The sequence below is a fragment of the Periophthalmus magnuspinnatus genome, chromosome 20, assembly GCF_009829125.3.
Source record: "Periophthalmus magnuspinnatus isolate fPerMag1 chromosome 20, fPerMag1.2.pri, whole genome shotgun sequence".
NCBI lineage: Eukaryota > Metazoa > Chordata > Actinopteri > Gobiiformes > Gobiidae > Periophthalmus > Periophthalmus magnuspinnatus.
The window spans coordinates 7,564,628-7,583,605 of NC_047145.1; the positions used below are offsets into that span (position 1 = coordinate 7,564,628).

Genomic DNA, 18,978 nt, shown 5'->3' on the forward strand with positions numbered 1-18,978 from the left:
TTTTACCAAAAAGTTCTATCTTGGTTTCATGTGACCATTTGACATTCTCCCAATCCTCTTCTGGATCATCCAAATGCTCTATAGCAAACTTCAGATGGGCCTGGACATGTAGTGTCTTAAGCAGGGGGACACGTGTGGCACTGCAGGATTTGAGTCCCTGGCGGTGTAGTGTGTTACTGATGGTAGCCTTTGTTACTTTGGTCCCAGCTCTCTGCAGGTCATTCACTAGGTCCCCACCTGTGGTTCTGAGATTTTTGCTCACCGTTCTTGGGGTCACTTTGACCCCATGGGGTGAGATCGTGCGTGGAGCCCCAGATAGAGGGAGATTATCAGTGGTCTTGTGTGTCTTCCATTTTCTAGTAATTGCTCACACCAAGCTGCTTACCTACTGCAGATTCAGTCTTCCCAGCCCAGTGTAAGTCTACGGTTTTGTTTGTGGTGTCCTTTCACAGCGCTTTGGTCTTGGCCATAGTGGAGTTTGAAGTCTTGATTGTTTGAGATTGTGGTCTGACCTGATTACAGGTCTGTGAGAGCCAGAAATCTTGCTTGTTTGTAGGTGACCCAGCACTTATTTTACAGAGGAATTTATCAATTAATTCATTAAAAGTCCTACATTGGGATTTCCTGAACTATTTCCCCCTATTTTGTCTCTCATATTTGAAGTGTAGCTATGATGAAAATTACACTCCTCTCTCTTTTTAAGTGGGAGAAATTGCACAATTGGTGGCTGACTAAATACTTTTTTGCTGCCCCACTATATGCTGTCTAAATCTGATTTGGAGAGACTTATCCATGTGACTGTCTCCGGTGGGTTAGAGGGTTAGACAACTGTAACGGCCTGCTCACTGGCCTCTTGAGTGTTAAGACAGCTGCAGTACATCCAGAATGCTGCTGCTTGGGTCCTGACAAGAACCAGAAAGTACGAGCATGTAAGTTCTGTGCTCTGGCTTCCTTGGCTCAGAGAATAGATTTTAAAGCCACTCTGCTTTTTACAAGTCTTTCCATGGTCTAGCACCAAAGTACATCTCCGACATGTTGGTGCCATATGAACCATCTCACACTCTGAGGACTTCAGTGACCGGCCTCCTGCTGGTGCCAGAGTCAGGACTAAACATCAGTATTTCAGTTTTATGCAGTTAAAACCTGGAGCAGTCTTAGTGAAGATGTGAGACAGGCCTCTACTTTGACAATGTTTAAATCCAGGCTGAAAACAGTTCTGTTCAGTTGTGCATATAGTTTCTATTCTGCACTCTTCTCTCTTAATGCAAATTTTATGATTATATATGTATTGATTTGTTTGTATTGTGATTTTAATGTCTTTCTTATTCTGTAAAGCATTTTGAATTACTTTGTTTACAAATTGTGCTATACAAATAAACTTGCCTTGCCTCGCCTACACTGGTGTACATAGAATGTTTGTGTGAAAGGGTGAGTGGCTACTTGATGTAGAGAGTTTTGAGCATTGAAGGTGGTAAAGTGCTATATAAATGTGACCATTTACCATTTATTTTATTTTGGTATTTAAGGAGTCATTTACCTTGTGGAGACATACAGCAAATGGTGAGCGACAGAAAATCTAATCCTTCCTTGTCTTACACCACCATATCTACAGATCTTTGTTTTTCAATTTCATACACTTGACCTATCTATGTAACCAAAAACAAGGTAAACATGTTTAAACTAACGACAGATCATTTATTCTTGGTTACAAAACCACTGGACATGACTTTCTCATTTGTGTTGCCAGTTTCAATGCTTAAATCTAGTTGGTTTAAACCTAAAAGGACTCTCTCTGATCTGAATGGTCACTACCTAAACCCCAGCACCTGCAGCTGATCATTAATCTGTGCTAGTGCAGCCTCAGTTCTGAGCTTTCACATGAAGCATGGCCTGTCCGTATACTGAGAATGAGGAAAACTTGGGTTGCCAGATAGAGGACACACGCTCAGTTGTGATTGTAGTAACTTTTTAAACCAGTCAGAGAGCAGGATACATGTGTATTGTGACCTGAATAATGGGCTATAAACTCTCTCCTTCTCTAGTTGATGATTGGCTGATTGAGCGCAGCCAATCAGAACTGGCGTAGTTCCTCAGGTAGGCCTCAGTGAAGGATGGAGCTGCTCAGTGCCAGCTCTCCATAAGCTCATTGGATGTGCCTCTGTGCCAGAGGCTTACTTAATTAGCCTGACTTTTCTGCGTTCATAAATGTGTTTAGCGCTGGTGCCAGGGCGCAGAGTGGGCTCATCATATATTATGTAGATCCTTTCTGGCGCAGTCAGAGCAGTCGTACGTTACCTCTGAGTCTGCGGAGGAGGGGGCTGCTAGCATAACTCCTCTTTGTTGTGCTGTCAGTGCTAATCTCTCCCCAGGGTTAGCATAGAGCTCATATCGTGCCAGGAGCACCCACTCACCCCCACCCACCCCGGGAGCACCCACTCACCCCCACCCACCCTGGGAGCACCCACTCACCCCCACCCACCCCGGGAGTACACACTCACCCCCACCCACCCCGGGAGCACCCACTTTTCCTTAAGCCAGGTAATTTAATTGAACAAATCTAAACAAGCGAATATGTGATATGTTTTATATATCACAGATATTTTAAAAGTACTATGGAACCTGATTGTCTCCATGGAGAGGTTATTGATTTGCCAGCGATGTTACATGGTATGGCATTTAACTTGACTATCTTAGTGGACCAAAGTAGGTACCACCACCAGGCAAAGTTACTGGTCAGATCTGTGGAGAGGCGACCCTGCTCACAGCTAGGTTTTTCTTCGTAATCAAAACATCTGCAATTGAATAAATGCAAGATGGATACATTTAATGCCATACTGTGGAGCATTACAGATAAAGTAATAACATTAGTGGCTCCTCTGTGACTTGTGCATTGTGTGATCTAAAATTCTGTTTCCAAACCTGTTTATGTCCACTTCACATTTCATTTTTAGGATTTTTTGTAAGTAAAAAAACAAAAAAGTAGCAAGACTATTTCAAGAAATATTCCTGCTCACAGTTCAGAGGTAGGCCGCTCATACTGATGCACATCTTGCAGAACAAGAACATTTAGGTAAACCTTGTGTGAGCGAAACCAAATCATCTTTCTAACTGTTTTTAAAGTGAGTGTTTTTACATTGTGTGCTGAACTGACCTGCTGCTGTCTCTCAGTTGTGGAGCTCAGCTCTGGCTCAAATGGCTGAGCCCAAAATGGTCCAAACAGCAGCTACGAGGAAGTGCTCCCAGAACAAACCAAACTCAGTCTATTTACTGGAGTCTTCTATTACTACTTAACACTTTTCCTCCACCATTTATACAATAGACCAGAGCAATGAGAATAAAGATTATTCAAACACGCAATACAACTTTGAGACGGTAAATGGTTGAAATAGCTGTCAATGTTTTTATAATATGTCTGCTTTAATGTGGAACAAAACAGTAAATAAACTTTTTGCTATTAAATTGTACATGTACCGTTCCTAGTCATTTTGGGCAGTTTTGGTGCAAACTAGGCAGATTTACAGTTTTCTGGTCAAAAACCGAGAGTGTGCCACTTTCAGTGGCTACTGCAATATCAAGTGCTATGTGACATTACACAGGGCTGCCATGATTATATCCAGGACCAATCACACTGTTCTTTATTTCTCCAGACCCCTCCAGATGAATTCTCACAATATTTGTGAGTTCACAAAGTCATGGGAATCCATATTGAGATACTCCTGCTGTAAGGTTAATAGGGTGGGTCAGCCAATCACAGAGCAGCATTGAGGTTTGTATGGAAGCCAAAGAAGCGCTAAAGTGAACCAAAACAAACATATCCACACCAAGAGATGTACTTCAGCCTATTTTAGTGAAAAATACAGACTATTTTGTTTGTGAAAAACATGCAGAGAAGGGAAAGATGTCTGCACTTTTATCTCAACTGGTTTTAACAAAAGTTAGTTTTTTCAGCTTGTTCTGCTGTTGGGACACTGCAGCCAATCAGATTCAAATATTAGTCATGACATCCTGTGTTTTCCTGATCACTTTCAGGTCGTTCCAGACTGATAAACATGTGGAACTCAACATATACACAAATCAGTCTGGTGTGAGCCAGGTGAGCATGCTCCTACTCCCCCCTCACTCTTCTCTTGAGCAGCTCTATTTGAAATGTGGTTGTGGGCAGAGTTTAGCAGATAGAGAGTCAAGGGGATTATTTAAAGCTGAAGCACTTTTTTCTCTTAAATTAGTAAATTCAGTTTTCCCCTTAGAAAGTGTTGTAAAAGTAGAACTTTGAGAAATACAAAATCAGCAACCACAATGTGTTGATCTGATTAGACAACATTTATTCAACGTCTCATGTGAGTCATATGAGACTGTTTGGGGTGAGAGCTGATTGGCTGTGCTGAAAATGTGGTCTTAAACTTTTCATATATACACATGCTACTGATGTGCCAAAGGGTTTGCAAGAGGCAGGAATAAGATTTAAATACTTCCTTCTTTCATAGAAAATCAAGTACCCCAGATTTAAATCCATTTGTTATTGAATACAAACATAATCCCAGTCATTCACTCCTGCAGTACACTTGTTATGCAACAGGATGCAGTAAAGATCACAAAATCCCTGGTCCTGCTACTGAGCCCTGCAAGGCTTATTCTGTGTCAGCTCCGCTGTTCCTCTCCATCTCCAAACTGATCAAACAAGAGCCCGACCTACCGTCGCAATGTCTGTGTGAAACACTGCTTTAGGGTGACTTTGAGATGTTTGGGAAAGAGTCAGCTTCCTGAGGCTCTGGATGGAGTTGATGTTAAGCTTATGCTTTATTGTCCCTGTAGGGAAATTTGTCCTCTTCATTTGACCCATCTTTCTGATGCCACTGGAGCAACCTTTCAGGACAGGGCTGCAAACTGGGACATCTGCAGCTCATAATCACTTGTCCGCTGGGCTTAAAATTCTTTGGTTTTTATTGCAATTCCGTGTTACAGAAGTTTGTTTGTTTTTTGTATATTTTTTACCTGAAAAGTGTGAATTTTATTAATTTCACACAGTCAAATGTAATCATGTAATCAGATTAGTGTTTTTCAGTGACGCATATGAAACAAAAGAGTGATTGACAGGTGGATTAGCCAATCAGGGACAAACATGGTCCGTTCATATCATAATAAGTATGGCTGCTTATGAAACTGTTGAAGAGTTGTCCATGTCTGCTATGTGAGTATTCAGTTTGGACCGTGCGGTTCTGATTGTGTTTCTTTAGGGAGACTTGTGCGTGAGTGTGTCTCTCTCTCTTCCTCAGGGCGCACACTCAGCTCACATTCAGAACCTTCAAACATTATCTGGAAAAATGACTGACAGGTGAACTTATGTAAACCTGCTTACCTGAAGTAGACAGACAGATAGATACCGTAATATTGTATAAAAAAATATATAAATATTGATAATAAATAGGACTGGGTTGTCTAGGCTTATCATTATCATGGGTTTTTGGACAGGGCGGAATGGTATAAGTGGGAAGAATATGCCAAACAATATATGCCCTGTCTCGATAAATGGCTATGCTTAAAATGCTATTTGTTTGCATGTTTTGTGAGGCAGTCAGAACAAGTGATTCAAGTGTGTCCAACTGGTGGTTCCTATCAAGAGGTACCACTTGAAGATGTATCTACAGTTACTGATGAAGGGGAAATAAGTATGGAACCAAAGAGAGATCACCAGCACCCTCACTTTGGTTCTGGTTCATCTGCCCCCAGCTGTCAAATTCAAGCTGGAGTTCCCTGGAGAACCTCGAAGAAGGTCTTGACTCATATGTATGGGATCGTGAAATACCTGATGTTGAAAGATACAACGGCGACTTCCCAGCTTTGGGCAACAAAAGAGCTGGTTCACAGACCTGCCAGTCCCATTTGACAATTGGTTGTCAAATGATGGTCAACTTTCATCACAGAGTTCCAAAGATGTGACTGTGAGCTTAAGCTCCTTGGACATTAAGTTTCCAGATGCTGAAGTTTGGTCTGATCGAGATGTAGAAGCCAACAGACCAGGCCAATCTCAACACAATGAACATAATTTTAGCAGCAGCTCCACAACTGCAAGTGATGGTGAGTATGAAGAATTTGACAAAACCAAAAGAATCCCAAAGATCAGCTTGTACAATACGATGCATTTGACTGACCTTTGGTCTATAACAAGAGCAGAAACAACTGCATCATGGGAGTATAGCGCCTGAAGACATCAGCAGAAGAGAAACATGGCGACTGCATTACATGGTATTCCATCAAGAGCAAATACAAAATGTGCCCAAAAAGCTTTATTTCCAAAAAGAAGAGTCGATCGTCAATAAAGAACCAAGGCCCCTCACCCAGATAGAGATGGCAAACCTTGGACATTATCTGACAAGGAACTGTGTCTTCACAACCCACCATCCATGCCTCCAGTGGACGTGCTCATCTGGGATCCAGGAGGTGTGGGGGGTGGGTACAGGGTGTGGGTGGGTCGGGTGTATAGCAGTAGCTACATACATACATACATACATACATACATATGACCGACCGACCGACCGACCGACCGTCCGTCTGTAGCTATGTAGCTATGTAGCTACATATATATATATATATATATATATATATATATATATATATATATATATATATATATATATATATACATATATATACATATACATACTGCTGAGAAGGTGATTGGCTGCAGCCTTCCATCTCTACAGGACCTGTACGTCTCCAGGACTCGGGGGCGAACAGGCCGTATAGCAGCTGACACTTCTCACCCTGGACATGGACTATTTGAGCCACTTCCCTCTGGCAGGAGGCTACGGTCCATTGGGACCAGAACCTCTCGCCATACGAACAGTTTCTTCCCCTCTGCTGTTTGTCTCATGAACACTTTATAATATTTGCACAAAACTGGACACTTTATAATACCGGTCACTTTAATAAGTCATGTTTGCACTGTTGTTCTGATGCTGCTGTTGTATATATTTTCTCCCTTTAAGTATTTCATTTGATTTTTTAAGCATATCTTTTTAACTTTGTGCATGCCCTTATTTGTATTTGTATTTATTCAGTGTGTTTATGTTGCACTTTTTCACCAAAGCAAGTTCCTAGTTTGTGAACTGTGTTCTTCTGATTCTGATTCTGAGCTATGTAGCTATGTAGCTACTGCTATACACCCGACCCACCCACACCCTGTACCCACCGGTCGGTCGGTCACCAGCTTCACCATTTTGAAACCAAGGAAAGGTTATTACTTTGTCTGAAATGTTCCACAGTATGGCATTATGCTTATCTCTCTCCACAGAGATAAGCAGATAACACTATACCAGGCCAAGTTACAGGTCAGATCCTGACCCAAAGCATTTATAATTTGGAAAAAGTAGCCCTGTCTATGTTAATGTAGCAGAGCAGTGTATTTTAGTCTATTGTTTTCTATAGAGGATGGGGGATAGTTTCATAAAGTAATCAGCAGTGCCATCTGGTGATACCAGGACACGGTATTTTCCCCACACACTACAGGCACTCAGATTCACTGACTGAAAATGACATGAGACATGAATATAATTTACAGTGAATGTATTATTTATTTTAAATGAGATATGATGATGAAATAAAAAATAAACAAATCCTCTGCCAGCAGGAACTTAAATACAATAAGTTACATTTGACATACAATACGTAATACAAATGAAAAGGGGACACAAAATAAACCTTAGTGACATACCGAGCATCCAAGCCACAAATGCTAAAAACACAACTCACATTAACTTCACACAGGTCATTACTGAGCCAACAAGATGATTTCTCACTTAGCCCCACAATGTGCAAACACGTCACAATAACTGGGCTTGACATCTTGCAACAGCAGTCTTAGTGTGCTTAACTGTGGTCCACCCAGGGCCTTGCATCTTGCAGCCATGACATCGTTCTAAACAAGAAACACAAGTTAATAATAATAATCTGTTGTTTGTTACAGTGAAATGCCATTATAGAGAAACAGGGTCTATCAGTTTCTGCAGTTTTGAACAAGACGTCAGTGGATCTGTTTGTATTATTAAAGGTTCCATATTACACTATTTTCTGATCACTATGTTATAATGTTGTTTCCTCATCATAAACATACCTCTAATTGTATTTTGTCTCCTTCACACATTGAACACACAATCCCTGCATATTTAGGCTGAGATCTCTCAAACAGAAAACACTGTTCCACCTTGTGATGTCATGTGGTGATACAGGAAGTGCTCCACTGTGTTTTAAACTCCATACACCTTCACTAGAATAATTTGGATGATTTCAGCTATGGACTTTCTAATCTTTACTGAAATACTACCTCTTCATGACATCACAAGGTGGAACAGAGCATTTTGAGCTTTGGAGATGTAGACAAACTAATAACAAAGGGTTAAAGTGTGAATGAAACCAAACACAACTCCAGGCATGAACTCTGTGTAAAATGCTTATTCATGTATGTTATAGTTTCAAATAAAATACCAGAAAAAAAGCATGACATGTCTCCTTTAAAGTGTCCTCCTCAGCACTAACACATCTGAACATAATTGCCTTCCGAGACTGTATCATTTAGAGCTGACACTAAATGCTCTTGATGATCTTGGAGCCTTGTTAGGATCACGAGAACGACAAGGTGAATGGGTCTGTCTGTGTAGAGACATGTCCTGCCTCTTTATGAGTTTGACCTCCAGCAGCCAATCAGCTGTCGGCTCCGGAGACACCTGAAGGTCTATGAGGACAGTGCATGGGACAATGGGATTACACTGTCCCATGCACTCCTCATGTGTGTGTATAAAGAAGGAGGGGAGGTGGATGACTGAGGTGTAATCTGGTAATTGCAAAGGCTCCAGAGTCTACACTGCTAATAGAAAGGGATATTCTTATAATGTTTTGCAATTTCAAGAGTCTCTGTATGTGACTTAAAGCTCGTTTGCCACCTGCTTGTCTCCATGGAGATCTTATTTCTTTGCCTGGAGTGTTTCACAGTATGGCATTAGTTGATCCTATTTGTAGTAAGAAGCTTGAAAGAAGTTGCAAGTTTTTCTAGATACTAATGCATGGCCTTATTTTTGTATTTTTATTTGATCACAGTTCATATTACTGTTCTTTGTTGCTCCATAACACTGAAGCAAGTTCCTAGTTTGTAAATTTTGTTCACTGACAATGACAATAAAACTGATTTTGTTTCTGAAATGTGTCCTCTACAAACTTGTGACTGGTTCTGTACTATGGTGCATGTTTTGGGTTGATGGGGGAAGCCGGAGTGCCTGGAGAAAACTCACCCACACGCAGGATTCCCCAGAGTTTTCGTGCTGTGAGGTGAGTCTTAGTCACTCAGCCACTGTACCACAAGTCTCGTACAAAGAATATACTTTACTTGCCCTCTTCCACAAAGTCATACAGGACCATTAAAGAAATAAAACAATGGCACACACTTGTATGGAAACCAATTCAGAACAATTCCCATGGACAACTCTCTCTCCTCCAACCCAATAATGATCACCCCTAAATGAAAGGAGATACGAGCAGTTTGTTATTCTAGTTTGACAAAGGTGAGAGGTCAAAGGTGAGCAGGTCTCCCTCTAGTAGCACGTTTAAGCTGAGAGCTAACACACAGGATGGAGGGAGAGAGGTAGAGGAGGTGGATGAGAAGTAGACTGGGTGAGGAAGAGGGAGGAGGCTGGTGCTCTGGGCCCAGATGTCCACTCTGTGTCCACTCTGTGTCCACTCAGTGTCCACTCTGTGTCCACTCTGTGTCCACTCTATGTGCACTGTCCCCATGTCCCAGGAGCCTGTAAGATGAGCCCACTGGTCAATACATCAATAACAACAGGCCGGTCAAGTTTCTACTTCTGCAGTTGTCGTCATAAAAACAGGTTTAGCAGTTCATAAGGTTTTTGAACCATAGATTTTCTGTTCCCTTACAGAGACTGTAAAAATCATTTTTTATTCACAACTGAAGAAAGGAGAGATAAATGTAATTGAGAGAGGGAGGGAGAGGGAGAGAGAGAGAGAATCTGATGTGTTGTCCCTCTTCTCTGTCTTTCCCTCTCTTCTGTCTCTCTATCTCCCTCTCCCCCTCTTCTCTCTCTCCCCCTTCTCTCTCTCTATCTCCCTCCCTCCCTCTCTTCTCTCTCCCCCTCTTCTGCTTCTCTATCTCCCTCCCTCTTTCTCCTCCTCTTCTCTCTCTCTTTATCTCCCTCCCTCTCTCCCCCCTTCTCTCTCTCTCTCCATCTCCCTCCCTCTCTCCTCCTCTTCTCTCTCTATCTCTTTATCTCCCTCCCCCTCTCACCCTCTTCTCTCTCTATCTATCTCTTTATCTCCCTCCCTCTCTCCCCCTCTTCTCTCTCTATCTCCCTCCCTCTCTCCCCCTTCTCTCTCTCTCCATCTCCCTCCCTCTCTCTCCTCCTCTTCTCTCTCTATCTCTTTATCTCCCTCCCTCTCTCCCCCCTTCTCTCTCTCTCTCTCTCCATCTCCCTCCCTCTCTCTCCTCCTCTTCTCTCTCTATCTCTTTATCTCCCTCCCCCTCTCACCCTCTTCTCTCTCTATCTATCTCTTTATCTCCCTCCCTCTCTCTCCTCTTCTCTCTCTCTCTATCTCTTTATCTCCCTCCCTCTCTCCCCCTCTTCTCTCTCTATCTCCCTCCCTCTCTCCCCCTTCTCTCTCTCTCCATCTCCCTCCCTCTCTCTCCTCCTCTTCTCTCTCTATCTCTTTATCTCCCTCCCTCTCTCCCCCCTTCTCTCTCTCTCTCTCCATCTCCCTCCCTCTCTCTCCTCCTCTTCTCTCTCTATCTCTTTATCTCCCTCCCCCTCTCACCCTCTTCTCTCTCTATCTATCTCTTTATCTCCCTCCCTCTCTCTCCTCTTCTTCTCTCTCTATGTCTTTATCTCCCTCCCTCTCTCACCCTCTTCTCTCTCTCTCTATCTCTTTATCTCCCTCCCTCTCTCACCCTCTTCTCTCTCTCTATCTCTTTATCTCCCTCCCTCTCTCACCCTCTTCTCTCTCTCTCTATCTCTTTATCTCCCTCCATCTCTCCCCCTCTTCTCTCTATCTCCCTCCCTCCCTCCCTCTCTCCCCCTCTTCTCCCTCTCCCTCCCTCTTCCTCTCTGCAGAGTTGTGGGGCTTTTCTGCAGATTTCCCCGGGGAGCATCGCCCCCTGGGTTTGGCCCGGTGTCAGCGCGCCCGTATCCTCATCACTCCATCAGGCCTGTGCGGTATTGGCAGCAGCACTCCGTATCCTCTTAGCTGTTATGGCTTTTCCATTTCGTTGTGAAACGCTGAGGCTAGCACAACCTCTGCACGTGTTAGCTAAGCGCGGGTTTGAGTGAAAAGAAGAGGAGTTTGGGCCAATTCACAGGCGCTGTATTCTGTCATATCCATACAACAGATATGCTTTGGTTTATTCATGGGCTGTATGGATTTAAAAGGCTTACACACTTATTATCATACATTCAAAGGTGGGTAGTACTCAGTCACATTTATACACCATACTTTTACTTCTACTTGAGTACTCTTCGCACATCTACTTCAATAATATTATTTTGAAATGACTAAATGATTTTCCTCATTTATGTTCAGTGGTTAATATAAAATGGAGTTGTGTTTTGAATCTGGCCAAACCATTAAATATGTTGATAGTATCATTTTCAGCTCCTGGTGGGATTATGGATTTTTGGTGCAGGGCATTACTAATTCATGTAAAGGAGGGGTAGAGGGAGGGGTAGAGGGGGGCTGGTGAAACCTAACCCCGATCAATAGGGTCGACCTTGGGCGCAGAGACTAGAGACACAGATTTAGTAACTGGTCAACAAATGAATCTCTGAGTGGCACAGGGATGGAGTAGGCAGGAATTGTATACAGTTACGGAGCAAAACTACTACTGTGCTCTACTGTACTTCATGTTTTAGTGTTGATATAACCAGAAAAACTAAGCGTAAGGTGTAATGTCTAGCATTTTCAAAGAATACAACAAAATGTAAACACTAGAAACACATATCTTGATAGTCTTTTTACATTTATGAGCAGATGGCTGTTGTAGAACCTGTTTCCCCTCTCTGCACCTGGCCCCACCCCCTCTGCCTCACCTAGGCTCCTCCCCCTCCCTGGCTCCTCCCCTCTTCTGTCAGACCAAAGCTGAAACGATCAGACAGTAGTAAAGTAGATAGCATCTAGTGGTGATATGTGAGAATACAACATACAGCAATTTAATGACAAATGGCAGCTTGTACAAGTAAAAAAGTATATTGTAAATAAAACTATTTTCAGAAGTACATTGGAGTATATTTGATTACTATCCACCTCACTGATCATGTTGCATTTTACAGTTAAAGAGTAGCTGTTTGGCTGCTGGAAAAGGAGTAATGTACTGCATCAGACAAAACATTAAAAGTGCGCTATGTAACTTTCTGCTCATCTCCATGGAGAAGTTATTGCTTTGCCTGGAATCTTCCACATTAAACTTATCTATTTTCAAGAAAAGAAGTAGGTGACACCAATAGTTACAGGCCAGATCTATGGAGAGGCAACCCTGCTCACAATAAGAATGAAAACATCTGAATTTAAAACATCTGTCATTGAATAAATAATAAATCACTGGTTTAATGTCATACTGTGGAACATTATATGCCAAGCGATAACATCTCCATGGAGACAAGGACATTACCTGTTAAATATGTAAAGTGACAAAAAAATATTCACACAACAGTCATAGCTTGTAGATGTATTTTATTGTGAGATGGGGAGTCATAAAAATTAACAAAACGAAACAAAAGATAACCACTATAAAAAATAATATGGTTGTTAAAGGGGGAGGGGCTTATAAAAGGGGCGTGGTCTCAACACTGACATCAAAGTAAAAACAAATTGGCACAAATAAAAACGAGGAACAATACTTGGAGGAGATTATTTTGGCTTGACAATGGGACAGTCTGCGGTTATGGTCCTCCTTCGGGACGACACACTCATGCTAGCACGTACAGTTAGCCGTTAGCCGGACAGTTCAGTAGCTTCATGTGGGAGCGGGGTGCACAATGGTCGGGTCGGCTGCAAACGGAATTGTCGTCATACTAAATTATATTATTCATACAAACTACAATACAGCGTGTAATAAATAACCAAAGAAATATAAAAAAACTGAATAAGACACATAAATAGAAAAACTAAAAACAGACCCATCTCGAGGGGAGGGCTAATACTGCCGTCAAGGAAACAGACACAAACACAAGGTAATACTGAATGGTTTCGATTGAGCTCCGAGAATCCAAATGACACAACCTGGATACAAGTGCACGGAGGCGCTATGAGGAACACCGCAAAAACTGAAATATCTACGAAAAATGAAAACAGACTTGAATTCAAACTGTTTAAAATGATTTGAGTACATTTGAATCTAAATTTGAAGAGTTAATTATGCCTAGATACATGTTTTTTGAGATGGTTACCGGGATGGTTACCGGTCATTCATGATTATTTGAAACAATAATTTATTTCCTGTAAAAAAATGTAACCTGTAGATGAGTGATGTGTTCCATGCAACTGGTAACTGAGATATTTCCCACCTCCGACTTGAAAAAACGCCAATCGGACTGGTAATTAAAGAACTCCCACTTCAAATACAATTACACTGTGACGTAATACAACAATTTAGTAAGTTACAGACATTTGTTTAACTTTTTTTTTTCTTTTTTCTTTACCCTTTGAGTTCCCTGGCCCCTGGTTTGATTTTTGAACCATATTTGTCCATTTTCCTTAAAGTTAGCATAAGTAAGTTTCCCACGGTTACTCCAGTTTCCCCCATATACGTAAATCGCACTAAGCTAATCCTTCAGCTAGCAACTTCTTTCCATAAGTCTATCTCGCCAATTAATCCCGCTACTCACATCAAGAAAACAATTATGAATTCAAGTTATTTTAACACGTAGACATTCCTATTTGCGGTTTGATACATTTCAAAATAAAACAGGGATAATAATCTTTATCGCTCGCTACAGGGACTGAAACTAAATCTTGTAAATCTATGCGGTGAGCTAATTCTCTGGGGTGGTGTGGTGAGCCCAAGTCAACAGTATAGCGGCATTTACTTACTGGGTTACATTATATCTGGGACCCGGCGATACCTGATCAGTGCTGCTACGCTAACAGCAGCTTCAATGGCACTTTCGAAATGCATTTTGTCTTTTCTTTTTTTTTTTTTGCATAAGGCTCGGCTCGGCTTGGCGGGGTAGGGTTTAGGGTTAGCAGGGTACACACCTCCGTATCTCTGCTCTCCTCACTGGAAACACTGATTGTAACTGAAAGACTTAGTGGTGTGCTTGTATGAGGTACTTGTCCATAGGCTGTTTAGTACAAAGTGATGCTAACATGCTACATCTTCTTCCATAGGTTGCTAACATGCTAGCGCTCAGACAGTGGTACGTCTCATTAGCAAAAATAGCTTTTACATTAGTGGTTTTTCTCAAAAGGTGCAGTACAAAGGCTTTAGTTCATTGTTCAAACATGGCTTTGGAAGATAAAAGTGGTTTCTCCATAGACAGTGGCTGCATAGTGGACCAGAAAACAGGAGAAAACACAGAGCAGGTTAGCTTCAGGATTCGCCAACCTGTATTTAGCTAGCTGGAAGTACATAGCATGTCATGTTGGTTGAATCTTCTGAGACTTCTAATATATATTTTTTATTTTTTGTTAAGTAAAAAAGCTGATTTGCATTCACATAATCAGTATTGTAGTTTGTGAACTACAAGTATCCAGAGGTGGGTAGAACTCTACTTTCTACTTCTTCTTGAGTACTCTTTCAAGAAATTATGCTTCTTGTAATAGTTTTCAGACCCCATACTTGAGTAATATATTGTACAGTGTAACAGTGGTCTTACTTGACAAAAGCTTTATGTTGACAATGTGAACAGATTTGAACATGTGTTTCTTGCACTGTTCCTTTAGATATGATTTTATTTAAATGTTTATGGCCTGACCTTTGAAAATACCAGATTTTTATGTCAATTATAAATCAGATGTTAGGTCTAGACAGTCTTACAGTTAATTTCACTTGAGTAGTAGCTTTCACAAACTTTTTTTTACTCTAAATTTGAGTAATTTCTTGGTCTACTTTGTACTTCTACTTGATTAATATTATTTTGAAGTACAATTTTGGGCTACTCTACCCACCTCTGTAGTATGTAAACATATGCTCTTGAGTGCACGGCTACTACCTGTTACTAGGTAATAGAATGCAAATGGAGTATTAAAAAACTGAGATTTTATTTGAAATTCTGATTAATATTTCATTTTTTTGTTTATGGCTTGACCCTTTGTTTATCAAAATACTTCAATACTGACTCCTGAACAATCTTTACCATAATCCACTTTTTCAGATCAGCCCGTGGGCCACTATTTGTACACTGTCTATGGACTTACAAGCTCCTTCATTTAGCAGTGCTCCTGTCTGCTCCTCCAGACAGGTGCGCTCCTGTCAGTGCCTCATACAATCACACAGGAGTGGCAGCAGTCCGGGCCTCTCAGTCCCATCCAACAGTGCGCTTGGTTCTGTAATACTGACGGTACGACGCGTCCAGGGGTCAACCGGGGGTCAACCAAGCCACGTAGTGCACAGGATTCTTCCAACTTAATAAAATACTTGCGTCTCTTTTGTTCATTGGCAATAAAAAGGTTAAGAAATATCTCCCAACTGTACAGCTTCTTAAAGGTTAAAATATGAGTGATAAAATTAGTAACACTGATAAAATCAAAGGACCCAAGATGTTTTAGTAATAAAATCTAAAACGTGTCGGCTCTAGCTTTCAAAGTCTGTATAATGCATTTCCTTCATTAGTTAAAACTCTTTTTTTTTCTCTTACAAAAGCAGAGCCACGTGACTCTGTGGGAAACAATTTGCTCAGGCACACCCGGATTTCAACACAGTAGTGACCAAAAAGTTCAGTCTGCTCCTTCGTCTCCTCGGTCCACGTCCACTTCTGTCTTTGTCTCCATAGATGTCTCCTCAGATGTCTCCTCAGATGTTTCCTCAGATGTCTCCTTAGTTGTCTCCTCCGTTTCCATGGCGACCTCCTGCCTAGTGTCCTCCTCTTCTCCCGTCTCCTCCGTCTCACATGCTTTGTCCCCCTGCCTCGTGTCTTCCTCCTCCTCTGTCCCCTCCTCCTCCTCCTCCTCCTCCACCTGGACCACCCGGATGTCCTCTATGCCGGCCGCTCCATCCTCGTCCTCTTCGTCCTCCTCGCTGTCCCTGCTCGCCCTCTCGTCCGAGTCCGTGTTGAGGGGTGGGAGGAGCTGTGCGTGTGTGGGGGGAGTCAGGAGCTCGGTGGCTCCCTCTGGCTGCGTGGGCTCCCTCTTGCAGTAGGAGTAGCGGTGGTTCATGTGCTGCGAGTAGGAGCCTGAGTGGGAGAAGCGCTTGCCGCACTTGTCGCACTGGTAGGGCTTCTCTCCGGAGTGCAGCCGCATGTGCTCGATCAGGTGGTGCTTGTGTTTGAAGGCCTTGGAGCAGATGCTGCACTCGTGAGGTCGCTTCCCTGTCACACACAAACACAGCACTGTTAGAAGCATGTCATTGGGGACAGAAAAACTGAAACATGAGATTTTTTTCTTTATTATTCAAACATACTGAACAGAGACATAAGAAACAAAACATTTCCTCCCTTTAATTTATCCTCTTACATATTCTCACATGCTGCACTGTCCATCATTCTCTCAACATATTTTCAATATAAGACTTTGGGACTGATACTGGTCTTGGCTGTCAGAGCCAATACATAAGAAACTGTCAACTGCCAATCAGTGCTTATCTCTACAACCACCACCAATACCCACTTGAACACAATCATACAAGTAGGCATTGTGGGGGAAGTGTCTTGCCCAAAGACACAGCAATGGACTGAGTCTTTCACTGAGCTCTCTTCCATTTTATTTGATAAATCGATGCACAGGGAATGTTTTTAGTCAACCAAGAATGTCTTTAGTCAACTACAGCCCCACTGATAATTTTCCACCTTTCCTCCCATCAGCCTCCTCTCCCTCTCCATCTCAGTATTAGGGAGTTTTTATAGTTCTAATACAAATATCGATCATTTGGCTTTAAGTATCTGCTAATAACTGATATTAACTGATACCAATCTAGGAACGGAAAATGTGATTTTCCCCCTCAAAACACAGTGAACTTATTACACAAGAGATCTAATTATGTTATGCAACTGTTATTTATCCTTCAAATAACTACTAAACAACTTCGTATGAATAAAAGTTCAAACATTTTGACACATTCTAGGCCAAAATAAGCCTGCAAGTAATTTTATTGCTTCACACACATTTTTCAGTATCAGTGCTGATATTTGATACCAGTGTGCATCTCTACTCAGTATCTAGGCTTAGGGAAAACAATCTTCCCTGACAAGTCAATCATTGTCTCTCTTCATCACATCACTGGCGCCTCTACCTGCCAGGGTCCAAGCACCAAAGTTTATGCATTCACTAAACTACTCATCACTTCTCTGTGTGGGTCTGTCCTGGTGGAAACGTATACCCCATGAAACCACTGAGAATGATTTGTATCTAAAACACGTGAGGTGAAAGCACTGCATGTACTTTTGTAACATGATGAAATAGCAAACCACAAATATTCCCCTTAAACCTGGGCGGGACGTGTGGGAGGGAGTTACACCTAAGATGAGCTCATTTGGACCCAAGCCGTGCCGAGCCGAGCCAGGTATGAGAGCTCTGACTGGGGCTTGGCTGACCGCTGGGGCCCCTGGAGCTCCAAATCACTAGCAGAGGCCGTCATTGCAGCAGGCTGGCTCACACGCGGAGCTGATGGAGCAGAGGTGGGGTTGAGTAAGACCTCCACAAAATCCCCCTCTCTCAGGCCAGAGTGAGTCAGCTTTCCCACGCCTCCAAGCAGGCTCTGCCCCAGTGACTAAACAGGACATCAGAGCATATGTGTTGGAACTTTAAACGTGTAATACGCACTAGACTGTTAAAGGTGGTATCCATGGGTTTCAAAGGAAGGAAAAATTAGCACCATTTCCAGCAATTAGTAATCCAACTCAGAAATGGAAACTGAAACCCATGAATTTTGTTTCACATATTTAAGACCATAATTCATTTTATTTTACTTCATATTGTGCCGCCCGTTTGTTCTGGGGATACCACAGTCACATGATCACATTGTAGGTTTCTATAGCAGATGCCCTTCCTAATAAAACCTATTCACGTTTTGGTTAGTCATTATTTAGAAATACATTATTCTGTGGTTAAGGTTGGTGTAAGAGCATGTTTAGCCTCCTACATTTGGTCTGAATTGTTTGGATGCACAAGGGTCTGGAACTGGACCACAAATAACACCAGCTGGTAATTTGTAGCACGTGTCTCTCAAAGGCAGATGACATCTCCACCGATTTCGATACTATATCTTTAAGAATCTGCCGATATTCACCAATATTACTACAGAGACTGAAAGGAAGGAAAATACAAGGAACTACAAAACAGTTTTGTATAAATAAAAGTTCAAATGTTTTAAGGCTTTCTGGGCCAATTATGACAAATAAATAGTCAATTTCCTGATCAATTTATATGTCCAAACATATATCTGATATCCAATCCAGACAATTTTTTGGTATAGGTGGGGATATGTAATACTGGAATTGGATCGGTGCATCTCTAGACATTTCCTCTTGATTATTCTCATAACATTCAAAACAAAATATATAACTTATTTTAGCTCAGATAAATTAGAGTTTGGTGTTTCAATTGTGCAGAAACCTGTGCTGTTTGTCAGTCCTCTGTGTTTTTTTTGTATTTTTTTGTTTACTCAAAAGCCGTCATGTTTGTTTAGACACGAACAAAGCATGTGTCTCTCTGATTGGCTAATCCGCCTGTCAAGGGCTAAACATAAACACGACTAATTTAGCCGTTAGAGAAAGTGTCAGCAGTCACCTCCAGTCTCTCTCTCTCTCTCTAAAACCTTCAAATCAAACTAGA

At 41.8% G+C, this 18,978-nt stretch overlaps 1 protein-coding gene across 1 annotated transcript in view; it reads right to left on the minus strand.

Annotated features, from left to right (window-relative positions):
• Window positions 1-12,706: 12,706 nt before the first annotated feature.
• zeb1b (zinc finger E-box binding homeobox 1b) overlaps window positions 12,707-18,978 on the minus strand; it is an 87,228-nt gene continuing 80,956 nt past the window's right edge. Inside the window, exon 8 of the mRNA XM_033985691.2 lies at window positions 12,707-16,517. Coding sequence (XP_033841582.1) covers window positions 15,928-16,517 — 590 coding nt within the window. The 3' untranslated portion in view covers window positions 12,707-15,927. The remainder of the gene's footprint in view (window positions 16,518-18,978) is intronic.